Source organism: Rattus norvegicus, chromosome 1, assembly GCF_036323735.1.
Source record: "Rattus norvegicus strain BN/NHsdMcwi chromosome 1, GRCr8, whole genome shotgun sequence".
Classification (NCBI taxonomy): domain Eukaryota; kingdom Metazoa; phylum Chordata; class Mammalia; order Rodentia; family Muridae; genus Rattus; species Rattus norvegicus.
Window position 1 is genome coordinate 147,378,781 of NC_086019.1, and position 26,964 is coordinate 147,405,744.

General features: G+C 47.0%; 1 protein-coding gene across 3 annotated transcripts in view; it reads right to left on the reverse strand.

Moving 5' to 3' along the window:
- Cemip (cell migration inducing hyaluronidase 1) overlaps window positions 1-26,964 on the reverse strand; it is a 155,501-nt gene that overhangs the window by 62,729 nt on the left and 65,808 nt on the right. For 2 of the 3 annotated variants that reach the window (XM_063262728.1, XM_063262727.1), the window contains 4 exons: window positions 6,306-8,494; window positions 6,042-6,151; window positions 1,686-1,832; window positions 1,076-1,214 (listed from right to left, as the gene is read on the reverse strand). In XM_063262728.1, the coding sequence (XP_063118798.1) occupies window positions 1,076-1,214; window positions 1,686-1,832; window positions 6,042-6,151; window positions 6,306-6,352 (443 nt within the window). In that variant the 5' untranslated portion in view covers window positions 6,353-8,494. The remainder of the gene's footprint in view (window positions 1-1,075; window positions 1,215-1,685; window positions 1,833-6,041; window positions 6,152-6,305; window positions 8,495-26,964) is intronic. The other variant, NM_001427855.1, reaches the window with a different exon arrangement.

The window sequence follows — 26,964 nt, forward strand, 5'->3', positions numbered from 1 at the left end:
TTGGCTAAGACATCTCAGTCAGATGCTGTGCCCCTAGGGGATCATCACTGGTCCCTGATTCCCACTGGCCTCAGACTGCCAAGCTGTGTTTTGGGTGGTGACATTAGGTCTTCAGAAAAGCATCAGCCCAATACAGAGTGACAGCAGGTGCACAGGGCAGCAGAAATGCCTGGCAGACACTGTTCACTGCCCCTGTCTTCAGCCCTGGTTTCTGTCTGCCCTGTTGGCTGTGGAATCACAGGTACCTTCCACTGGGTTCCCGTCCTACAGTCAAACATTCTTAGCTATCACTTCTTGTAACTTTCAATTGCTTCAAGGCGGGTCACAGGCCTGAGGGAAAGGAGCAGGGAACTTTCTTGAGTCTTACTGATGTTCTTCTGTTTTCTCCGAATGGAAGCGTCCTCTCCTGGAGTGTGGAGGGATGCTCATAAGACTCAGAAACCTACGGGAAGTTAGAAGTCTCAGAAGGACCCTTCCATTGGTTATGTACAAGCACTAAACAGTTGCTTAGGTACAAGGCTCTCTCCAGTGGCGTTGCCTGCCTGTTGGCACACAAGCGCCAAGGATGAAGTTTTCCTGAGTCAGCACCCATGCTGTGGTTGCTTTTAAGTGATGCAGTCACTTTCAATCATCCATGTTGTTAAAAGTAACCCCAATAACCGTATAGGTTCCACAAGCTAGACCTGAGTAGAATTGTCTCAGGTCTGTTATTGGTGCCCTCGCTGGAGTAAATACATTTGTTCACACCTCCCTGTGAAACATTGCACACTTGTCCTTGATAGCACTAATCAACCTCTTTCAGAGTCTCTTCAAATCATAGAATGACTGGAAAGCTACTGAGAGCCTGTCAGGGACTTCTGTGATGCAGTTACTCCATGGACAGCACGAAGAGCCCCTTGGATACTGGCTTTTGCACTTTATCATGCCTGTCTTCTTCATGATTATGATCTAGTGGGACACGGTGGTGGTTCCTGTCCTTTAGAGAAGTCTAGACTTCTGGCTTCCCTCTTCTTTGAAAAGCCTATTTCCCATCAGACCCAATAGCAGGGCTTTACCCTAAGCAAAGCTGTCCCACCTTCCATACAGCACAATACTGAAGTTGCCCTCAAAAGGACAGAGGGCACTCCCAGCATGCAGTTCTCCACCATCATCAATCAGGATGTGCCGCGTGCGCAGCACGATGTGCTCATGGCGGTCTTTAATGACGAGCTTTCCTGAAGAGAGAGGAAAGGGGATGTCTGAGAAGACAAGAATCTTCGGCAGAGCGGAGCCCAGAGCAGATTCCCTGTACCCCGTCCTCTTAGGCAGGCAAACAGCATCTTCTCGGCACTTCTATGCCCATTGTCTTACAGAAATTACTTTTCTCCAGCATCTGCTTTGCAAGATATACACAGTGCTCACCTGGTCCATAGCCATTACCCCATGTCCTGAGCTTAATTACCAAGCATGTAGATGTAAGAATAACAGGTCCCTTCAGAGCACCAATAAAAACTGCCATTTTAAACACTCTTCCTCCCCTCTTAGAACTTTGACAATCTCTTTCCTAGTGCTCTGAGTGGATGGAGATCTCAAATCTCCAGGTCTTCTGACATGAACCCAAAACATAGAGCATTTGTTCTGTCTGTCTCAGCTCCTGGCTTTGTAGACCCATTTGCAGGACTCAAGGTGGGGACAGGCAGACTTACCTCCCCCTGAGATAGTGATGGAGTGAACGGTGGCAGAAGAGGTGAGCAGTAGTTTCCTGCCATGGCCAATGTGTACTTGATGGTTTCTGTCATGGCCAGGGCTCCAAGGCTGCAGCTCAGGACTCTGGTCAGGACACTCAGTTGTCACTGCCAAAGATAATGACATGTCACCACACACGGATCAACCCCATCACCAAGCACAGAATGACAGGAGAGTGAAGGCAACACTTCATGACACCCATTTCTTCTCTACCAGGCTAAAAGCAAGTCCTTAGACACCAGAGAGATGCTCTGATCTGAGAGGCAGCTACCCTGGGTATGGCCAAACAAACCCCTTTCATGATTTTATCACCCAACTCTGGACAGCTCCTTCCTCCTCTGATTCAGTTCCCCCTTTGCATGAAGGATAGATCTGGTGACCACTCAAAGCATTGCAGGGTTTGAAGTGACACTACAATTGACCCAGAGTTCTTGGTTTCCAAGCAGTGTTTGAAGAGTTAAAGTTCTTTCACCATATACATGGTTTTGAGTTACTTTTCTAACGCTGTTCCCTTGGAGACCTGAGAAAGATGGTAAGAAATGAATGGGATAAACAAGTAGCACTGATTACAACACATGTGACCTACCGTTGGTAACGACCTGTAAACAGGGAGCAACTATATTAATATTTAATTAATATTAGTATTTATAATTAGTATTAATTAGTATTAGTATTACTATTAGTATTTATTAGTATTAGTATTATTTTTGAGACAACAGAGGCTAACCGTATGCCTAGGAAAGTCTTGTATTTACCTCCTCCGTGCCTGTCCTAAATAGCTTTCTACCTGGTGGCTCCTCTGAGGGTAATAACTCTTATCACAGGACATGTCCTTTGCAGGCATCTAACACATGACATGTGTGGCATCACTGTAAGTGATACTGGCTCTGGTGGAGTATAAGGCCACAGAGTTGGGGCAGTTTCTACATTTGTCCAGGCTAGTTGTTTGTTTGTTTTGTTTTGTTTGAGACAGGGTCTCTCTGTGTGACTCTGTCTGTCTTGGAACTCACTCTGTAGACCAGACTGGCCTTGATCTCACAGATCCCCTTGCTTCTGCCTCCCAAGTGCTGGGATTAATGGTGTTCACCACCACCTCCTGGCTAGGCTGTTCTTCTTCCTTTTGTTCTGAGCTGTTACTCCTGAAGTGGGTTTGTGGGTTGTGTGGACTCCTCAGGGTAGGGAGCCACCTGCTGTTGCTCTGAGGTCAGGCTGTGCTTCCTGCCCTGCATGGCCCCCGAGGCAGTCTATGGCCAAGTGTGGCCCTGCAACCAGAGCGTTTAGTTGGATTGGGAGACTCCTGGGTTTTCACAAGGTGTGCTGGGACCTGCTCCAAATCCAAGTCCTGGAAGATACAAAAAGGGACATCTATGTCCCAGGAGCTGGGAGAACCACCTTGTGGAAAGCAAGAGAGGGTCCAGAAAAAGAAGCAGGGAGAAGGGGCTAATTGATATGAGGCTATTTTCGTTTTCTTGGCAATTAGACTGGGAAGAGTAAATCAGACTTACAAGTAGCACAGAGAAGATGGGGAGATGGAGGTGAGGCTTAGGTGAGCCCACAAGGGAGAGAGTTCAGTTGCGAGACCAGTCTGGGGATCAGGAGTCGAAGCAAGTGCCAAAGTGCAGGGGACTTAGAATCACAACTTTACCACAGGTAAAGTTGGTACAGGATCACACCAACAACATGGGACCAGTATCAGTACCAATTCAGTTAGTACCGTGGCAGGCATAGCAGCTCTGAGGGGGATTTTATTATTCTTCAGGTATGCAAGAAGGAAGCCATAACTGCCATGGTTAGATATCTAAAGAAGAGCTTAGAGGGAGACATGCGGTTATCTGCACTCAACAGCACCAGATAAAGACTACCTAGTCTCCCACTGAGCCCAAGTTTTCTGTGTGGGTGCCCAGCCCCCACATCCTCCCCCAGGTTCCTTTTGTCTCACTGTTGGTGTGAATTCAGACTTTGTGTCACTACAGTGAGAACTCCACAATGAGTCACCATTTCAGATCCTAAGCTGCAAGTGATAATAGCACAGGGAGCAGATGCAGACTCGCCTGCTGGCTGGAGAGAAGAGCTGCCACCAGCCTGTATAGCTGGGCAGCTCCCTGCCTCGATAAAGAATGCTCAAGCCGGTGCTCAAAGCAACAGCTCTGAGAGCTGGGTGCTGAGTCCCACACCTAGGCTTATCTCCAAAGAGGTTAGTCATGAATTCCTAGTAGTCTTCCACCTGGTCCTGGATGTGGGAATCAGTCTCAAGGATTACCAGAGTGTGAAGAACAAATGTAGCCTCCTGGAGTGCCCAGTGCTCCAGACCAAGAGCCTCCTGGGGAGGACTAGTACCACTAAGTGGACAATGTTTCAGGTCTAACTGTCCCACTTCCGAGCCAAGCCCATAGACCTTTCCCTGTCTAGGCATATGATTCTGCAGCCAACTTCGCATCTCAGCTTAGCTATGGCAAAACCTCACACTACAGGTTTGCCCACCATCAGGAACATGAGCACCGCTCCAAAAGCTCTGACCCATGGCTAAGACATAGTATTTCTGTGACTGGATGTGGTGGGCCCTCCTTTGTGGAAGCTGGGTATTCATACATATGGATCAGTAAATCATCTGAGACTCACCAGGACCATCTATGAAACATCACCATGGCAACCACATTGATTTCCCTGACTACGGCAGAGGGCCTATGAAGCAGACGATAAGGGAGTACAGGATATGACTACTTAAAGCATGAAGGACAAAGGCAATTTCTACCTCTCCCAAAGAACGCAGACTAAAGGGCACCAGAGGGAGGCACGGCCTCCGTTCCAAAGGATTTATATGCAAACTGGGGTGTGGGAGGAAACACCCAGGAAATATCTGAATACTCCCCAAGCTGAATCACCCCAAAACATAAACTCAAACGTGGTTCCTAGCCCAGAGTCAACACCTACTTCATGTTTATTAATTGAAAGAGCAGATGAATGAATTCTGGCAATGTCGTAAATCACTGCACTGAACGCTGGCACTTTCTCCACTTGCTTTGTCAACCAAGAATTGAGGAGATTTTGTAAGAAATCCTGGTGAAGGCATTCTATGCTACAGAATGCTTCCTGACCACAGTGGGCTGGTAAACAATGCAATTCAATATGAGGTCCTTCATTATGGAAGAACATAAAACTCAATGAGTAATAATAACATTTTAAGATGAGCAACGGTGTCCATGGTGGTCTTATTAAACCCTGCCAAGTTTTTCTAAGATTTGTACTCGTGTGCCTCCAGTATCTGCCAACGGAGCCAGGTATTCAATGGTTGCTTCCTGTAGCCTGGGAAAAGTGTCCTATGCTTCTAATTTTAATTTAAAATCCACTTAAAGATCACTTGCTTGGTGCCGTGAGGTAAAAGGAAAAAAAAGCTCCACAAGATAAAATAAAACCACTTAAAACAAAATTGACAATACGCAGATAGTAAGGTGGAACTAGTAGGGTGCTGGGCTGTGACACAGGCCTGTAACCCTAGCACTTAGGGGGCTGAAGCCGCAAGATTGCAAGTTTGAAGTTAGCCTGGATCATACGGAGAAAGTCACTGTCTCAAACAGAAAACACCTCGGTGTGGCGGTGCATACCTTTGATCCCAGAACTCCAGTGGCAGAGACAGCCCAGTCTGTGAGTTTACCAGTCAGGGTTATCTTGGGAGGTCCTATCTTAATATATATGTAAAGCAAACTAAACAACAAAAAAGAAAAATACAAGCTAATCCTTGCTGAGAGCATTGTGGTTGAAAAAGGGTTTCACGGGCCCAGATCCTGACCCGATGACACACTGTGGGGAGGGATGCGCTGAAATTGAGTAGACCAGAGGTAGAAAGCTGAGTCTTGGCTGAATTCTCCCTCCACACTCCTTTACTCTCTCCTGGACAGATTCTAAATTTTGTATTAGCAGCTATCATTCAAAAAACAAGATTTCTAATAAAAATCCAAATTTCTGGTCTCTTTAAAAAATTCAAACTATCTTACAATAGCATCTCCCCTTTCCAAGTGCCCAGAATTGAGAGATGGGTGCTCTACTAGGGAAGTCTCGGCTCCATGGAGACGATAGTACTTTTCCAACTAGGTTTACTTGCAATGGAATTCAGGCAGACGCTGAGTTTGCAACCTGTGATGATTCTAGGCCAGCCTGTCATTTCCTAAGAGAACTTGGGGCATGATGAGGCTTGCCAGAAACCAACATGTTCAGTGAGGACCCTACCTGAGAGACTCCCTGTGATCTCCCTCCCCCAGCAGCCCGGCTGAAACTTTTGTTTCGAAAGCTAGTGAGGTCCAACTTTTGTGGCATCTCACCTGCAGATGCAGCCCCCGAAAAGCCGACCAGAAGGAGGCAGCCCATGGCCAGCACAATCTTGAGGGAGACATTGTGGCTCCCAGCAGCTCTCATTCCAACACCTTGCTCCCTGAAACACAAGCAGAGGGTCAGAAGCACAGCCCCACGGTAAGCACCAACAGGAGACAGAGACTCACCCACTCCGAGGCAGGGACAAGGACATGACAGGAAAGGCACACCCCACAGGCCCAGAGCAGAGACCTTGTGAGTAGTTCCTCACCTACCATGACTCAGGGCCAGGCAGATCTGGACACGCAAACTCGGTCACCATTCTGTCTCTGTCCCGAGGCTCTCAGCTGAGTGGCCCTCAAGCTCCCTCCCTTTGAAATAGAGTCTTTCTACTTAAGCCCAGAAACAGAAGAAACCAAACGTAAGTTGGGAATCCACTGCCACAGGCTTGCTGGTGTGCTCTCTGCTGATTCACGGACTTCTCTGGACCTTGTTGCCTAATGCGGGACATAGTAGATCGTCTGATCTTTGAACTTGATGTCGTCAGTGTGTGCTGCTCATCTGTCTCGTCTTTGCCCAGTAACAGAACCCCTAATTTTTATGTGGGTGCCTAGCCACCTTGAATAGGCAGCGCACTCTTCAGTTTCCCTGTGGCCTTGGGATTAAGTTCAATCAATAAAGCAGATTTCCAGCAAATGCCCTTGAGGGAAAGGAAAAAAAAAAAAACTTCCCTTCCTTTCTTCTGCCTATCTGATGGCTGGGATGCAGATATGATGGCTGGACCTCCAGTAACTCTCATGAGTCATGTAGTAGGAACCAAGCACTGAGAACAGCAAAGCTAATGAGAAGAAATCCAGGGCAGAAATAACTCTGGGTGTGGACTCATTCTTAGGTTGAGACAATGTAATTTCTTTTATTAAACTTGTGTTTTTTTAAAGATTTGTTCTGTGATTGATTCATTTTACTTTTTACTCATGTAGAAGGTGACTACAGGAATCTAGATAAACATCAGGATGGGAATTTTAACAGCACAGATTCTTGGTTTTGTTTTGTTTTGTCTTTGTCTTTGTGCCCAGAGATCTGCCTGAGCTTTGGGAAGGGTAGCTCTAGTTTCTGAGTCGTCTCCCCAGGTCCTTCCCAACAGACCTGTGTTTGTGCCCAGAACAAGCAGACATTATCCCAAGAAAGTGGCTCACAGAGGCTCCACCTCTCAGGCCTGCTCGGTGGCTAATCTGATGCCCCTGACCCTGAGCTCAGTGAAGCTCTTTGTGCTAGCTCAGCCAACCGAGGCAGGAAGAGGGGACCTTCTGCACAGGTGGGCTGGGAGGAGGGTTTGGGAGGAAGAAACAATTCAGAATCAAAGCCCGTGTGTCCTCTTCCAGCACCCTGCCCGACCCAGACCGGCTCTGCTAGAACAACAGGGGCACTTGTCTCTCACATCTGGGAGGCCACCTTTCCTATGGCTCCCAGAGAGGAGTGCTTCATAACTTGAAGAGGGATGGCAGTGACCTCAGACCATCCAGACCTCAGGGGAAAGACATAGCACCCTTCTCAGGTCTCAGCCGGCTTAGAGAGAAAACAAAGGCAACCTGCCACCAGCTGCCAACGAGCCTTATAACCTCACTGGGCCACATTCTCCAGGGAAGTCAGACCTGAACAATTGGCACCCTCACTTTATGATGGAACCTGGTGGGACAGTACGAGGTAGGAGAACATTCCCCAGGATGGACTTGTGAAGACCTCACAGTTCTCATGTAAGAACACTTCCACAGAAGGGAGCACTGCCCAGTACCCTTTCCTGTTATTACACCTTCGACAGTGTTCTCTCCAGTGTCTGAGCCACAGGGGGTAGAGAGGCCCCTATGCCCATAACTGCCACATTGCAGAACACACAGACTTCAAGCTTTCCAGCACAGAGTAACTCCCAGGGCCGGGAGACGGTCCTGCTGCTGTGGATCCTACAGATGTCCAGGTTTCTCTTGGGAACTGTCTACCAAGGACAGCACTTTCAGCTGGCCACTGAAGCTTCTGGCAGTGAGGTTGGAATTAAGCTTCTTTGTTGGTAAGACAGGCTGGAAGCGGGTTTCAGCTGTGGAAGGCCTCAGAAGAGCTCGCAGGGAATGATGTTGGGGACTTCTTGGGGGTAGTCAGCTGACTCTACACTGGTCAGGCTACAGGGTTGCAAAGACATCGGTCATGATGGTCTCGGCTGGCCTGTGCCTGAAGGGTGTGGGAACTCCATCAGCATGTGAGAAGAATCATACGGTTTCCTTGTCAGACCTACACTTCAGGTCATCGCATATGTTCACGGTAACAAACCAAGTTGCTAGGTGTCCAGTGTTCCCAATGGAGCTGCTGTGCCAGCCTTGGAGATGCAGGAACAACAGAATGAGAGTTCATGAATGCCAGGTACAGGAGCTTTGTCAATCCTTCTATGACTGTCTTGGAGTCCCGGGGTTGTCACCTGTATAGCAAGCAGAGTGTTAAAGAGGATTCAGTGCTGTCCCAGAGAGTACTCATGAACACACTTGTATCCTGTGGCTTCCCAGCTCCCAGGTATGGGAATTCCTGAGGCTTCAAAGGCTGCAGAAGGTGGGACTCTCTATAAAGATTAGACGAGGAAATAAGGACAAGGAGGGACAAGGGTCCTCTGAAGTGAAGGCGCCCGGAGTGAGCCAGAGCACATTTCTATGGGGGACACCCCAGGGGCTCTATCTCCTTTCTTGTTACTCAACCAAACCCTATGCAAGCCTGAGTTAACAGATGAGCAATTCAACAAGGTGGTCAGGAATGTGGACACTAGAGCCTTCCTAAGGTCCCAGCCGCAGGGCTCATTCTTTGAGGTTAGAAAAATGAAATGAAATAGAGTCGAGCTGCAGGGCCATTATGAGCATCAGAATAGATGCTCCCATGAAAACCACACAGCTCTGAGTTTGACCTGGGGACAGCATGGGAGCATGGGGAGCCACTCATACCAGGAACACTCAGCATCCAGTAAGAAGAACCTGAAAGACTTGAATCTAAAACTCTAGGCTTGAGCTCCAGTTGTAGCTCTTGTCAGCTATGTGGTTCCCAGTAGGTCACTCAGCCTGCTGGAGCCTTAGTTTTTTGTTTTTTGTTTTTTTTATAAAAATGGGAGCAGCAATATTTCTTACAATCTGGACTTAAGTTGTGAGAGGTGATCGGATCATAGAGTTCATGGCCAGTTCATGAGACCAATGGGATGGTTAAGCAGGTAAAAGTCCTTGCCACACAAACCTGCAGCAATAAGGAAGGTAGAGAAAGAATCGCTTGCATCCTGTGGCTATCTAGAAAAAGTCTTAGCCAGGATGTCCCAGTGGCCACCAAGAATCATGGCAAAACTGAAATGCAGAAGGCAGGAGATCTCACTCATTGGGCATAAAGCCCTTCAGACATGACAAAGCAGACACCTTCTCCAACATGTTCCAAGGGAGCCACCCCTTTCTTAAGCCAGTTTCCTTGGTAACACTTGATCTGTACTCAGGCCTAGCTTTCTCCTGACAGGGACATGTATCTCTCTGGCCACCTGATCTGGAAGCAGCACTCTGAGGGAGAAGGAGGCAGGAGAGTAGACAGATTGAGTGCCGCTCTGAATAATGGGTAAGCAGAAAGTTGAATCCCTAGGAAGCCCCCTTAGTCCTGCGCCCCTTTCCTCTTTTCAGGGTGCCCCATTAGCATAATGTAATTTGATGATATATGTAAGACATCTGTGCAAGGGACCTCAGGGTCACAGAGTCTAACTTGTCCCTCAGATGGGTGCACTTAGAGGACCCTTAGCCCCTGATGCTCAGCACTCCTCAGGCTACTCCATGAAGCTGGCTTCTTGGACATGTGCCACTCTATCACAATGCACCGGCCAAGACCTGCCTCATTGCTGCAAAGACTAGAGCCCCAGCAGCTCTCCCAAACCAAACCCACTGACTTCCTAAGATAAAACACTCTGCACCTTCTTCTCCAGCCCACAGACAGCTCTCCTGGCTGCACTTCCCTGTGGGTACCTGTTACCAGGGAAACTCTTCTATGAGCAGGTTTCCACCTGGCAGGTCTAAGGAGCCTGGTTTTGTATTTCTTTTTTTGTTCTTGCTTGTTTCCTGGGTTGTTGTTTTAAAGAATGGGTCTCACGCATGCCAGGCTGACCTCAAACTCCCTGTGTATGAGAGGGTGATGCTGAGTTTTAGGTCCATCTGCCTCTACCTCCCAAATGTTGGAACAAATGTGTGCTATTACACTCAGATCATTTTGTTGTTGGATTGTTGTTTGTTTTGTTTTGCTTGGAGGGGGTGGGAAAACAAGCTATATAGCTCAAGCCAGTCTCAAAGTCATGATTCTTCCTTAGCCCCCCAAGTTCCGGGATGACAGACATGTGTCACTATATCTGGTTCTGATTAAGGCTTTCTAACGCACTTTCAAGTGAGGATAATATGACTGGGTAGTAGACTGTTAGTAGCAAGGATCTAGTTCTATACTTTCCAACCTACAAGTGGACAAAATGAGACCCACAGAGTAGAAGAAGGTTGTTTGCATTGAGAAGAATCAAGTAAAGGAAGAAAGCCTGACCCAGTACCTGACTCAGTATCTAACGGAGAATGTTCAGACCAAAGTTACAAAGCATATACTGCCTTCCTTGCCATCCTGTTTGTTTGGGAAGAAGGAGGAACCCAGAGAACTGGGTGTCTACCTTCTCCCCTTTGTTTTGCCCAAGTCATAGTTTGGATTGTAAGCACATGTCCTGGGTGCCGTGCAGAGGTTCAGATAGTCATCCATCATCCACCATCTTCACTCCTTTGCCCAGAGGAACTTTCTTTGATCTGGGAAATTCCCACTGGAGCCACCTGTAGGAGCCATGCCTAGCGGTGCAGCACATGCACAATGGCTGGCCTCCTCACCACACACACAGCATCAAGAACCCTGCATAGTTCTCTGCACTATCAGCTCCTCACATCCCTATCACTCCATCATCAGCTGTGAGCTGTGCCGGCACAGCTGGGAAAGAGCAGCCCTGGTACCCTGCTCCCCTCCACACTCATCGTTCCTAACCTTGGTGTCCCGTGAGCACTGCACTGGTGTGGGAAGAAGTAAACCAGACTTCTGTCTTTAGGGATGCCTCTGATCACAGCACTCTAAGCAGAAGGCCCCGGAATTGAAATGATGGACACAGCTCTCCAGCAAACCCGATATTTTGCAGTAAGAGTAGATGGTTACTTCAACTTAGGTACTTTACCCTGCAAGAGACAACTCACTTTCTTTGTCCTTCCTTCCTTCCTTCCTTCCTTCCTTCCTTCCTTCCTTCCTTCCTTCCTTCCCTCCCTCCCTCCCTCCCTCCCTCCTCCCTCTCTCTCTCTCTCTCTCTCTCTCTCTCTCTCTCTCTCTCTCTCTTTTGTTTAAAGCTTCCCTGTCTAACTCAGTATCTACCTATTACAGATGGCTATGTCAACTTAAAGTGAAGTTAAAAAAATAACCCTCAGATTCTCTCTCTCTTCCCCTGTGTGTCTGTCTGTCTATGTATGTGTCTCCGTCTTTCTCTGTCTCTCTCTCTGTGCGGGTGTGTGTGTGTGTGTGTGTGTGTGTGTGTGTATGTGTGTGTGTGAACGCTTGCACACATGTATATATGCACGAACACATGTTAAGGCCTCAAGCACTACCCACTCTGCTTTCCGGAGACGAGGTCTCTCCCTGGTCTAGAATTTGCTGATTAAACTAGGCTGTCAGGCCAACAACTCACAGGGATGCCCCGGCTCTGCTTCCCCAGCACTAGAGTCACAACTATTTATTACTATTTCCAACTTTTTACATGGATTCTGGGAATTTGAGTTCAGGTCTTCGTGCTTACATGAAAAGCACTTTACTGACTGAGCCATTTCCCAAGCACCAGATTTAGTTTCTCGGCAACACTCAGCAAGGGAAGTGTGTGGTAGGGCCTCCACAGAGCATTGGACCTGAACAATCTGCTCATGCTCAGCCTTGGTGCTCAGTGATTCAGACGATGCCACTGACGACTCGAGTCTTTTTAGAGCTAAAGGGGGCTCGTGGTGTGATCTGGGCCAGTGTGGGCGATAGTGATTAGAACACAGTTTCATGCCTATTGATCATCCTATCAGAAACTGTCCTTTTAAGGGTCCCACAACCTTCTATAACAGATCCTCCAAGTGACCGTGATGTGTGCAGGGTATAGATTCAATCCGAAAGGGACACTTGTCACCCAGCAGTTAAGTGTTAGCCTTGTGAATGTATGGCATGTATGGGCTGGAGGTACATCTAACAGGAAGTGCTTCCTCAAAGCTTGTCAGCGGAACTGCCAGCAGGAAACTACAACATGGAGCAGTATGTGTATGGGATGAGGAGAAAACACAAACATGACCTAATGGGATCCACACGCCGGGCTCCGGGCAAAGGCTCTACCTGGATAACACAGTGTGCAAAATGCACCGTTTGGGGTCCTGATCCCTGATGTAGCCAGCCTGCTTATGGAGAGAGAACAGGAAAGCTGGGAGTTGGCCTTCTACCTCAGAGACTGGGGATAGGTGCCAGAGAGGGACACTTTTGATTTTTTATATTTTTCATTACATTTTTATTTTGCTCAGATTATTTTATCATGGTGCGGGGAGGCTTGGATGTCCCCTGAGTTTAAGCAAAACCCAACTCCCAAAAGAGAAGAGAGATGAAAATCTAGGAAGAAGACCCTGTCTACCCAACCCAGAATTACAGGTTTGGGTCGAGGGATGAAAATGTGCTTGAGAAAGAAAACAAAGATACACATGACACCGAGGGCAGATTCATTATGCCCTAGCCGGCCTTGTCCCCTTGACGCCCACAGGTCTCCCTCACAGTCTATGATTTGCCTCTTGGATTTAAATGTTCTCCTGGAAGACCTGGACCCTGAACCTCTGCGGGCTCCCAGAGACTCAGCCACCAACCAAAGCACATACAAGGGTTGGCCTGAGGCCCCTGAACATATGTAGCAGAAAACTGCCTGGTCTGGCCTCAGTGGGAGAGGATGCATGGGCCTAATCCTGTAGAGACTTAATGACCCAAGGAAGGAAGATGTCCTGTAGAGAAGGGGAAGCACCCTCTCAGAGGTGAAGGGGAGGGTGGATGGGTGAAGAACTCTGGGAGGGGGGGACCTGGAGGGAAGGCAACATTTGGGATATAAATAAATAAAATAATTCTTAAAAAAGAAAGTACTGAGGTCAATTGATAAAGAAATATGTCTACAAGATGAATAAGTTAGCCATAACTTATCATGAATCATTGAATGCCAAACTTGCACTAAATAGTTATACAATAAAGCATATAAATGCCAAAAGGAAAAAAAAAGGAAAAAAAATGTTCCCCCACTTTACCACTGTCATTTACCGTTGAATATTTATTTAGTTTCTACCTCCCTGAGTTCCCCTGCCTTTGAAGTCCCCATCTTTGCTTCTTCCTTTGCATCTGCAGGCTACTGAATGAACGTGTGTGTGTGTGTGTGTGTGTGTGTGTGTGTGTGTGTGCGTGCGTGCGTGTGTACATTTGCATGTTCATTTGTATGTGGGTAAACATGCACGCTGTTGTGTGAGGAGACCAAAGATTAGCCTCCGGTGTTGTTTCTTAGGCGTCTCTCACTGGAACTTGGCCTTACTACTTATGGAAAGCTGACTGAGTAGCAATCCCTGGGGAGCCCTGGTCTCTGCTTCGCTGGTGCTGGGATTATAAGCACCCACTGCCACACTGGCCTTTTATGTGGGTGCTTTGAACTCAGATCCTCATGTTTGTGTGGCGAGCACTTTATTAACTAAGCTAGCTCCCTAGGCCCTGCTTAAATCTTTTTTAAAAAGTATTTCATTAAGCAGTGGGCTGTTGTGCCTTCCACTTTGGAGCACAGTTGCCTGAGTGTCCGGACTCTGCAAACCCAGTTCTTTAATGGAAAACATCAGCTCCAGGCTTGGCATACAGTGGGGGCCCAGCTAGCACTGGACAATCACCAAAAGGTTTGCTAGCTCTTTACTGAATGAACAAATGAGTTATCCACTTAGTCACTCTGTAACTTTGGACTCTGTTCAGTGCTCTCCACAAAACAGGTGAGTGTATTTTTTGATATTGAACCTGGATTCATTTAAGTAAAAATATTATTTCTTCCACTTTGGTTTTCAGTCTGCCATTTAAGTCTTACTTTCACCTGAGGAAAATAATGTCAAGTTGGGTTTGACCCCACACATCATGGAGCCAGAGAAGAAGTCTTGACCGATACAGTTGCCAAGCCCAAGGTCAGCCTGCCTTAGCTCAGTTAGGGATGACCTGAGGCTGTAGCAGAGAAGGATCTTGGCCTCTCCCAGCAATTCCAGTATTCTCCAGAAAGACCACTGTATGCTATAAAAGTTAAGGAATATCTCAATGCCCCTTCCTTTATTTCCCCCAATATTAGATGTCTGACACACCCCTGAGACTTAGTTGTTCGTGCAGATAGTGTTGTCTTTTCTCTTTCAGGTATGGGTGAGCTACTTCATGGTGCCTGCACACATCCTGCTCCCCGGTCTAGCTGCAAATGCCCTGGGACTTCACACCGTGTCTCTTCACAGAGTTCTATATTCACCCCTGCCAACTCAGCTTCAGCCTCTGGCCCTGCTGCTGTTAGCTCCAGGCCCAGTGCTGGGGACATCCTGGGTGGGGTGCAGTCATGGCTGCCTCCTATCTCACAATAAAAGTTGTTTGTTAACTCACTTGGATAGGAACGCAGCTCAAGCTGGACTTACATCCCGAAGGCATTGAAAAGCGCATACAATGTTTTCCTCAGCATACAGAGGTCTGTATAACATATAGTGTATGGGTAGCAGTGCCCTCTATCCTAAGGCCCTCCCCACAGTCCCTCTAGCTCCAGCCTTTTGTCTGGATGACATATGACACCTTTTTTTCACTGAGGTATGCCTCTCTCAGGAGCCTCTTGTCCTTCCCTACATAGGAACATGTGTATAGTCTTCTCTGCCCATCAAATGGGTATAGAAACATGCTCTTCATCTGGAAAGAGCATTGAAGCTGTATTGCCCAGCCCAGGTTCCTCGGCCTCCTTACAAGTGTGCTGATTCCAGTAGGAATTTGGAGACAGAAGCTGTCAATTGGATTCAAAGGCAAATTGACCTAGACCTCAATGGTAGTTTCCTGAACTTTCATCTACCGAAGGCTTTTGTTCCTGGCACACTGGGCAAACTCATTGTGGCCAGGGCACATAAGACCATGAGCATCTGGCTGGATCACAGAACATGGAGAGTTCCTGTGGGCAGAGTCAGAGATGCTGGCCTCATGTCTTCCCTGGCTCAGAAAGTGACGGCAGTGGTAAACACTTCATCAGCTCAGGTTTTAAGACTGGGTGTTCCTTCTGGCTTGAGAATTCCCCGCGCATGCTCACTTGTTTCTGAAGCTCAAGAAAGATTTCTGCCATGTGCTCCTCTCCATCAGGCTGGAGATCTATGCTGCTCCTCTCTAGGGTATGCATGGGGTGAGGGGGGCTCATAGTTCCACAAAGAGGTTGTGCACGAAAGTTGAGGGTTCCAAGGCTAAGCAGGTCAGTGTAGGATGCAGGTACAGCTTATTGACACACACACACACACACATGTATACATACATGTGTGTGTGTGTGTGTGTGCATATTGTGTTTGCATGTATATCTGTGCACTGGCAGGCAGGTCTGGTACCTGATGGCATCAGAGCCCCTCGAACAGTGCTGAGAATTGAATCTGGGGCTTCTGCAAGAGCAGCCACTGCTCTTAACTACTGAGCCACTTCTCTAGTCACACACACACACACACACACACACACACACACACACAAGCACAGACATGCACATGCATGCACACACACACACACATGCACACACACTGATGCCTATTAGACAGACAGGTCATCACTGGATGCAGCCAGAAACACCCTGCCCTGCATCATGCAAAGACTCACAGTTTATTTGGGGTTGGGTAGAGAAAGCAGAAAAACCAATCAAACAAGCAGATGTGAATATCTGCTGGTGTTGGGAGCTGGCAGGGTGGGGTGAGGGGAGCAGAAGAGAAACGGTGACAAAGTGACGTGTTGGCAGAGACCTAAGAAAGAGACAGTGAAGCTGACCATGATGGAGAAGAGTGTTGGGGGATGGGGAGGAGCTACAAGTGGGGCTGAGCTGATGGCAAAAGGAATACTACCATGAGCCAAGGAGGTGTGTAGTAAACTCCTAGTAATCTACTGGGAATGAACAAGGGGCAGGGAAGGAAATAAGGAGTTTGAACTGAACATGTCAGAGAAATGACATCTTGGTCCACTGCAGAGACCCACTTGGCTAGTGTGAAATCCACTCTCTGATCTAGGGAGGCATTTCCCTAGTTGGCTGCTGTTTTCATTCTGTGCCTTTGCCATTGTCCTGGGCCATGCTCCATCTAAAGCTCCCGTGCTGACCATAATTTCTGCTGGAGAAATGCCTCCAAAAACATGGTAAGTATATCACAGGGCCTGAATGAGCCCTGCAAAAAACTGTATCTAGACCCTGGGGGAGAGCAGGAATGTGGTAGATCTAGGAAAGTGGTTTTTCCAGCCCACACAGCACACATGGGAAAGGAAATTTTGTCAGAGAGACAGCTAAAGAAAGTCAGCTGTGTCTAAGGGCTCTGTGCACGCCTCTGTCCTGGGCATGCAAGCTACTTTTGTATGACAGAGTATAGAGTAGTTGTTAGTTAATTAGTTAATTAGTTAGTTAGTTAGTTAGTATTGTTCCAGATAGTCTTACTCTACAACCCAGGCTAGCCTAGAACTCCAAACTTCATTTAATCCTCCTGCCTCAGCCTCCCCAATGCTGAGCTTGTAGGCATGATCCACCATGCCTGGGAAGAGTATCATTCAAAAGCTTCCCCCACCCTCCACCCCTCACTCCCCACCCTCCACGCCCACGCCCAACTAAAGAAAGGAGAACGGCAACAGAGGCAAGCCCACCATAGGCTCGGAAGGCAGACAGAGAGAGGACTGTAGATGAGCTGAGAGGTCAGGGGATATGAGGGGAAGTGGGAGTGGGAATGTTTAACAAGAAAGAATGTGTGTGAGTGTCTGGGGGGTGGAGCACAGTGTAGACCTGACAAGCTTACAGTCTCTCCCTCACTTCCCAGAGATCTGGTCCCTGGGCCCAGCCCAGCCACAGGCTTTTGTAGCCCTGCCAGACCCTTGGATGATTGGCAGAGGCAGAGGCACAACGAAAAGGAAGAGTGCTTTCTTTTCTACCAAAGTAAAGGAAAACCGTTTTCCCTTAACTTTTAATACCAATACCACTGGCTACTCAATATGCCTGAGGGCTTCACACCAAACAGGTCTCCAGGTCTCTGTACACACAAACTGGTGTCCTGCAATTCAGCTCATTGCCAGCACTGTCAGGGGCTGTGTGTATACAGCCCTCACAGTTGAGACCTATTAACCTAGAAAGGGATATGATGGAATTTGCGTACCCAGACTGTGAACTGAGCATCCTTCACACTGGAGAGTAGCTAATCATAGCAGGCTCACCACATGCAATTTCAGCATCCAGCAGCCCGAATTAGAAGGATTACTACATGTTTAAGGCCAACTGGGGCTAAATATTGTGTGTCCAAAACTATAAACAAACCAATCAACCAACAAGCAAATTAATCAGAATGCTTCTGGGAGTAGATTGGAGAGCAGACACACATACACACCTAGAGGATGGGGGAGAATGTGACTGTGGCCTGGAGAGTTTATCACATGAGGGTCCAGACACAATTTGGAATGAAGTTGATTAATTTGAAGCCTCGGAGGCTGATGGAAGGACATGCTGTGTTCAGTGTGGAGGAGGTAAAAGAGCTGGGCAGGAAGGAACATGGCCAAGAGGAAACATGAATGACAACACCACGACACAGGCTTTTAGGACCCCAGAGTATCCTGGGGGCTTGACTTGCCTCTCTGCACTCCCCTTTGCCCCTTGATCTTCTTTCTTATGGGTTTGAGTGGGGCTAAGGCACCTACATGCGCCCATGAGAGAAACCGTGAATGGATCTATTGGCTAGGCTTATTGAGAGATTGGTGCACGACCCAATAAAGAGAGAAGGCATTGGCTGGAGTTACTGGGAATACAGGTTCCCATTCCACTGTGGTCGGCAAGTGCCAGCCTCTTCACCATCAAAATGAAGTGTGAACAGGGAAGCAGAGAGCCTAGAGGTGAAAAGGAACAAGCCTTGGGTATCCAGATCCAACTATTCTTGAATAGTATCCTTGGGGTTTTCAATTACACGTGGCAATAAAGTTTCTATTTTGTTTAAGCCAATTTGAGTTGTGTTTCTGACATTCACTATGGAAACAGTCCCAACTAGTAAGGAGCCAGAAGGGAAAGCAAGATGAAAGTTCTTCCAGGTCTCTTTGATCTCATAAAATAGGGACACAATACTTCCTTTTCCAAACTGCAGCATGCCTGTCCCGGAGAAATGTAGGCCACCCCAGAAAGGAAGAAAACAGCCTTGTCACCAGAGTAGGTAGGACCTGACCTATGGGCCTGAAAATTTGAAGTCAGTCTAGATAACTTAGAGACCTTGTCCCAAATAAAATTGAATATTAAAAGACTGAGGCTATTGCTCAGTGATAGAGCACTTATCCAGCATGCAAGGTCCTAGGTTTAACTGCTGACACCATTGAAGGAAAAGAAAGAAAAGAAAAAGGAAAGAAAACACATTTTGGTATCATCCATTTAACTTCCTACTCCCAACCCTCACCTCTTTACAATCTCCACAGACTTGCCAGTGGCAATCATAGCAGTTTTACATCAGATCTGATGGCCCCTCTCTACTCTCCTCACACACTGTGTCTGTACCAGCCATATTGGCCTGTTGGATATTTCCTTGGAGATGCCAAGCTCATGCTCCCTGGGATCTTTTCCTGTGCTTTCCCCATTATCTAATATCCTTTCCCCTCCCCATACCCTCAGTCTGGTGGATCAGTGCATGCTCCTGTTCTTAGAGAGCTTTTGGACACCCTTTTCCCACCCTGCCCTCCTGTACCTCTTATAGTTTCCTTGTTGCCTTTTTCACTCCAGTGTATGATCATGGATTTGATTGGGATGTGTGAACTACATGCAGGGAGGAACCATGACCAGCTTTAATGCTACTCAGAATGTAGTTCTGCAACCAGTGGCCTCCATATCACTTGGAAACTTCTGAGTAATGAGAGGTCCTGGCCCAGGCCACTGATTTGCTGGTCCCAGCGACACCTTTCTACTTCCTCTAGCCCCTTACAGAGAGTCTAGGCTGCTGTCATGTTATCTCTCTGCTCCATGCCTTTCCCACAACATCATGTCTGCTACCAGGGTCACTACACCTATGAAAAAAGGCTAGTAAGAACAGTCCCTAGAGTGGATGATGAGAGAGGGATCCCCTGAGAGTTCTGAGGCATACAACCACCCACAAAGGAGCTCTTCCAGTTGGGACACAGGCAGAAGCTGCAGCTGGTCCCTGTTGGGGACTCACTACTCTGGGCAGACAGGCTGGAAGGTCATGAGGCAGACTTAGCCTCACAGGCCTGGCAGCAGTTCAGAGAGCCAACCTTCCTCCAGGCCGCTGTTCTCAGGCTCGCACAAACCCAGGAAGGGCTGAGACAGGGAATGTTTGCAAAGCAGATAGACCTTCTCCATGCCCCCCTCTCCTGGCCACAGTGGGTGCCAAGGGGCATGCCTGTTTTGGGCCCAGACCGGACCCGGAGTCCTTCTTTGATCTGAGAGACTTGTCTTTACTGGGTTATTTATTTGTAATAGCTACTGTGGTTTCCTACTGCTCCAAATGCACCAACAGGAAGCCAGCAGGCAAGAGTTCTACAGTAGAACCAGTTGCTTCTCTCAGAGCCTGGCTTATTGTGTTACCTGCCTTCCATCTCTCAGGTACGACCTGAAGCCCTGGGCTATGCAACAAACGCCAACATTCTCAGGAAGAGAATGAGTTTTTGCAAGGCATGACTGGAAATCACAAGGCTCTGGGCCTCAGCCTTATCTACACAGGGGAAACATGTACTTTAGTACCTTAGCACTTGCTTAAAATCATGAGCTGTGACTGGAAAATGCAAGACATAGATTCCTGTCTGAAGAAGCTCCTTCCAAGTCCCAGGACCCTTGACTGGCCACCAGGAGACACCAGGGCTCCACATAATTGCTTTCTTTATCAATACAAAATTCCACTGTGAGAATGATCAAATACACAGGCAACATTTAAGAACATTACAGTGATTCTTACTGACCTACAACTCCCTGCTACCAGCAACACCATGCTCTATTTGACCTTTCATGTAACTACTCATCTATCCATGTTTCTATCTATTCAAATATCAACCTTAGTTCTTTAATGCATTTCCAAGTAGAGCGAAGAAATCGCCGCCTCTCTAAGGAGTTTGATATGTACATTGTACACTAGAGTTCAAAATTCATCTACATGTATGAGATACACAAAGCTGAAGGATGTATTGAGCTTTGGCAAACATCTTGTGCCTATTAACCAAAGCCCCGTGCAGGGACAGATCAAGGCTGTTGTTCCAGTAAGCTCCTGCAGGTCCGTGCCCAGTCTAGTTTATTCACGAAAGGTAACCATTTCTCCAGTTGAGAGTATTGGAGAACAGTACATGGTTTTCTTCTAGAACTCACATCAAAGAATTGTGACCCTTTGTGCAAGACTTCTCACACTCAGTGCATTTCAGAGATGCATCTTTGTTGCTGCACGTGTCATCAGGAGTTCATGCTAAGTCATAGCCAGTTGCTGTGTACATATATACTGTGCCACATGGTGGTTTTGGTATTGATGTTCTAGACAATTCCCTTAAAGTAACACTGGGGACTGAAGAAGAGTGTAGCTTTGCTCTGAAAACTGAAATAGACAGTCAAGATGCTGCGAATGTAGGCATTCTTGGATCAGATCCATTCCACCACTTACTGGGCCAGACTGGGCAGATCCTGGTGTAGTAGCAGCCTGTCCATGGGAGATACAGGCTACATCTGCTGGTAGATGCCAGGGACCACAGACAGCTCCAAAGTGTGTCACACATTACACTAAAGGGAGCTTTGGGGTCATTTGGACACAGACACTCTAATGCAACGACAACAGAGAGGTAACTGAGATGGCTCCTAAGAGGCTGACAGATGGCAAATACAATGAAGATACAATGACTTAAGAAATGTTCTGGTCAGGAAAGAATGGGATGCCCTAAGATGTCATCACTCGACTCGTGGTAGTGTTGTTCAATTTTAAACAAATGAATTATGTATTTCCTAAATTTCCTCCTTGACAGTTTTGGACCATGGTTGACTATGGATAATTGATGCCACAGAAAATAAGACCACATACATAACGAGCTGGGAGGAGGGTGATATTAGCGTCTGTGCCTCTCTGTTCTCCAGGTTCCTCAGCTGAGAGGTCATGGGAATTGAACGAGCATCCTCACATGGCTGGAAAGCATCCAGCAGAGCACATGGCAAAGCTTCAGTAAACTGGAGAGGAGGAACTCTGCCTGTTCATTGGTAGGAGCTTGTACCCAGTGTGAGCCACACAGGAGCTCTGTGAGTCTGGGAAATTTCCAGGGGCTCCTTTTAAACTACACTATTCAAACTATTTTATGATATTACCTTGTGGACATATTTTTTCCCATGTTCCCCTATGTTCCCCACCACCTTCCTTCATGTTTCTTGGCTGAGGCTCCGCTCTAGCACAGAAATAGGTTAGTGTACTCTGCCTACAGGATGGTTTGGGAGAATTTCAGATAATAGCTAAGTATGGCTGTTCACACCTAGAATCTCAGCATTTAGGAGGCTGAGGCAGGAGAATTGTAAATTTCAGGTCAGCCCAGGCTATGTAGTGAGATCCTGTCCCAAAAGTCAAGAGTTGGGGAGGAGTCAGCTTAGGAAAGTACTTGTACACACACACACACACACACACACACACACACACACACACACACACACGCACACTGCATTCTCTGAATGTTCAGAGCAATGACTGGTGTTCATAATTACTGAAAACAAGACACTCTGGGAGTTATGGCCTCGGAAGTCAGAACACTGACTGTAATACAGGCCAGCCTCAAGTTTCCTGCCTGTGAGAAGGTACCAAGAGTGAAATGTAAGAACATCTACCAAGTCTTGAAGCAGCCCCTGGGTTCCTAGCTAGAAATGGTGGCCAAGGAGCAAGCATAGTCCCTGCCTCCAGCTCTGGCTACATTTCCTGAGCTGAGCAAAGGTCCAGGAAGCTGGCCCAAGTTTAAACCAAGTTGACTGCATTGCCCAAGACCTTCCAGAAGCATCTTTTGGAAAAAGTTATTCCTCACTGTGAGAGGGGAGGGGTACCCTAGCAGAGAGAAGAGGGAATTGTCACTTAGGGCTGTCCTCACTGGTTTACCCACAGCCTGCAGAAATCCAGAGGATGGGTGACCAGAATCACCCGACTCCAGCCTTTTCCTGATTCTGTTTGCCATGGCAATTAAGTCTCTGAAGCTGTATTTAGAATCCTCTCCTTCAGTTATTTTGAAATATACATGTAATCAGAAGTCACCTACTAATGCCCAAAGTATTCCTCCTGCCTACTGTAGCTTTGTGCCTGTTCCTCAGATTCCCCTTACCCCATCTGGGGTGATAGTGCTGTTAATTACTGTGATATAATCATTCCACCATGCATGAGTGCATCAAAATATAGCTTTGTGGTCTAGAGGCATAATTCAGTAGGCAGACTGCTTGCCTAACACACATGAAGCACTGGGTCCAATCCCTAACTCCATATAAAGCAATATAGTAGCATATGTCTATGACCCCAGCACTTAGGAAGTGGAGCCAGGAGATTCAGAAGTACAAGGTCTCCCTTGGCTACATAACAAGTTTGAGACCAACTTGAGCTCCACAAGACACTGCCTCAAAAAAAGAAACTCCACTCTGAGCACTTAGTCACTTGCCAATGCAAAGTAGGCATAAAAAAGAAAGTGGAGGCTACATGGAACCCTTGATTTATTCAAAGGTCTCAGAGAAATTTCAATGAAATGCAACCTCAATTCTGGTCATCACATGTTTTACGTATTATATTGAGCAAAAAGAAATTGTTCATGTTCAACTGTTACAAAAATGTGGGGCCCATAAAACCCAACCTGTTCATCATTTAGCCACTCAGTGCACACAGACACCATTGTGTCTGAGCCTGGGAGGTGAGGTGGGGACACAAGATTAGAGATCAGAGGTGCCTTCAGAATGTGTTGACCTTTTTTTTATCTAATCTCCCTGTTTCCATCTCTTTCCCAGGGTACCCCACCTTTCACTCTGAGATCTATGCTTTGAAACCGAGCCAGGCACTTTCTTAAGGGTTCTGGGGCACGAGAAACTTCACCCTGAGCAAAGTCTGCACTCTGTTCAGACCTCAGAAAAGAGAGTTTGTAGGATTGCCTCCTGCAGCCAGAATTACCACAGAGACTTGGAAGAATCTCCCATTAATAAAACTACTAGACCAGAATTTTTACCAACTGAACACGAGTGGTCATTTTTATTCTGACTCCAATCCCATTTTATGGTGGCTTTTGATTCCAGGATAAGCCCTGTCTTCCATTATCTCTAGCCTGTTTGCTGCTGACTGAAGGCAGCCAACATTGATTCCTGACAACTAGAAGAGCCCAACTCTTCCATTAAGGACAGTCTGTCTTCTGCATGGACTTCTGTCCTATTCTACATCCGCTCCTGTGAGTATTGGCCCCATTGTCTTTCATGCTTAACATGTTGTAAAAACAGAGGAAGTGATTCTCTGACTCATTCTGCATCCCAGGGCAGGACCCTAGGGTCACCTAGATGACCTGGGAAGATTCATGATGATGAGGCAGAGGGTGTGGACCACAGGGCGATGCCCACAGCTACTAAGACGTCTATAAGGGTGTGCTGGAATCCACGTCAGAACAAAGATAGGAGCAAAATCAAATAAACTGACTAAGTTAACATCACATAGTCTTTCTCCTTCTTTGGGGCTAAAAGTAAGCTAAGCCCCACCTTGTTTGTCTGATTTCCAGAGTCCTGACAAAGGATGAAGGGAGGGGAGACAACCCTTCAAATGTGTTGACATAAAAGAACTTACTTAGAATAGGGACAACGTCGCTTTTTGGTTTTTGGTTTTTACAAAAACAAAAAAACAAAAAACAAAAAACAAAACAAAAACAAAAAACAAAAAAAACCCAAAAAACACATCTCAGTTTAAAAGTAAGCAGTGCAGAGGAAATGCCAGGCTGGCTCAAGTTTTCTGTGTTACATAAATAGGGGCTGTGCTTCATGGGAGATGAACAACATTCTCCCAGTAGCTACTTATCACTCATTCTCCAAGGAAGCAAAGGAAAGAGATTAAAAGTAGAGATTATTTCAAAGTTCACATTCTGTCTGAGAAGTTTTCTGGGAAGGGGGCTTTTATTGTAGAAGCCTTTGAGAGATTTACCTACATCTCAGAAGTTAAGTGGTTTATGCGAACACAGCATGAACCCTAGGTTCCAAATTAGTTGTTCAAGCTCTGGCATTTTCTCCAGCTCAGAGAGGCAGAGGGTGTGGACCACAGGGCGATGCCCACAGCTACTCAGATATCTATAAGGGTGTGCTAGAATCCATATCAGAACAAAGACGGGAGCAAAATCAAACAAAGGGAACACAGTTACAAATTCTCAGGTGTCCCTCCTACTCTGAACCTTCCTCATCCCATGTGACCTTTGTGCCACCTTTCACCTCTCACCTTGAACATTCTCAATGGTGGGTCTTATGTTTTTTATTATTCTAAAATGTCAGTACCACATGAGGACCTTCATGTGACTCCCAAAAGATTCCCAGCCTCACCCCTCAAAAACCTGCCTTCCGCTATTCCCTAAAGTAGACCCACCTAGACCTACCTGCTCAGAAAGCTCATCCATAATCTACCAAGGCCCTCTGTGCTTACATATCTAAGTTATCAAAGTTGTCAAGGTGGTCTGAAGTCATTGCTTCCCTGGAAAAAGTCACAGAAACCGAAAGCTTCCCTCTTCACTCCCATCCTATAATAGCATTTGCCTTTTGTTTCAGTTGTTATTATGGGATGTTATTGCATGAGATGTCCATGCTGCTAAGTGAACTACTAAAGGGCTGGAAGTCTTACTTTCTTGTCTCTCTGCTATCCGAGATCTGGCCCAGTACAGACACTGAGCAAAAAACTTGTTGGATGAAGAATAGAATTACTGCTCCCCAGATCAGTGGACCAAGGTCTCACCCAGGGAGTGAAGATAGCAGCCACTGGCCCATCATCGCCTCATTGTTTCCCTCTCTTGCCCCTAGCCCTGCACTGGAGAGACTTGTGGTGGATCCAAGACTGTCTGTCACCTTCCCCTCTCAGACCCCTAACCTTGAAGGAATTTGCACCACCTAGTGTGTCTCAGATAATTGTCTGGTCCTAGGTGGCCACTGAATGAAGAAGCTGCTCACAGTCTCCAAACATATCATCAAGCCTGATTAGGAATCACTGCCCCCATCTAGCTCCCACCATGAATTCCCTGCATTACCTACCCTTCCTCTGACCAGTCTGGTCCATACAGGCTATCGTCCAGCCACCTGTCTTTCCACTGAGTCACTCCAGTACACAATCCTTATATCCAACTCTCACTCCAAAGCCTTAGTGTTGTCTCCTCCCAGATACCATGGCTCAGAGGTGGTTGTCACAACCGGGTGATCATTCCTCACCAAGAGGTAAGTGGAATAGGCCTCCCTTGAGGGTTTTTGTTTCTGTCTTGACTCAATGTTTCCTCTGCCTGGTACTTCTTCCCACCTATTTATATATCTTTCTTCCTTTGATATATACACAGGTATAGTGATTTTTCAGACAGGGTTTCTCTGTGTAGCCCTGGCTGTTCTAGATCTTGCTCTGTAGAACAGGTTGGCCTCTCAAAGATCTGCATGCCTCTGCCTCTCAAGTGCTAGGAATAAATGTGTGCACCACCACCCTGCTACTTTCACATATTTTAACTGAGCCCCGCTTTTGTGGATTCAATGATAAACACCAAGAAACAACTCACTTTCTTGTGTTTCTTCTTTCTCCCAACTGTCTCTACTGAGTATCACTCTTAACCATATACAACTTTCTGAGGACAAGAAACCCCAGGTGTCCCTGATTCCTTTGTCTCTCACATCTGCTCCAGTTACCAAGCTGAAGGTAGAGAATTACTGGCCTAGGAAGTCTGAGATCACTGGCAGGGCAAGCAACTGGCCATGTCACAGTCACAGTTGATGAAGAGAGAAGGAACAGGTCAACTAAGGGCTGAAACAGAAGACAGAGCCCTTGTTGAGAGAAAGGCAGAGCACTGAGCTTCTAGAAGTCTCTCCTCACTTGGAATCCATGGTACAGCCATTGAGCATAGTTGTTCATTAGGCAGGAGTTGGTGAGCTTCAAGAGGGAGGTGTGAGTTTTAGATGTAGCTTAAAGAGTCCTAGTTCAAGGCTACCCTGATCTATATAGCAAATTCCAGATTAACAGTGGCCTTTAAAATGAGACTACATCTCAAACAAACACAGAAAAAAAAGTCCCTAAGGCTGTCTGTCTGTGTCACTGGTCAGATGAACAGTCAACTTCCAAGACTGAAGCCTGAGAGCACAGATACAATTAGCTTTGGCCTTGCCTCAGAGGCTGTACCCTGGTCTTGTTTCTGTGTTATAACATCAAGGTCAACTGCTTCTGGGGTGCAAATTCCCACACCCCTCCTTCACAGGAGTCCCTTCCTATCTAAAGGCAATCCCACACCATTAGGCCAGCAATGTTATCAGAGTGTTTGAAGTTGCTGTCTGGCACTTTGTGGGGCTGGCAGTCCACCTGCCATACCTGGCTACCAGCCAGCCACACCACCTGCTCAGTTAGGGTCACCTTCTTGCCATCTACAGCTGCTGAGCAGCTCTGCCCTGACATACTC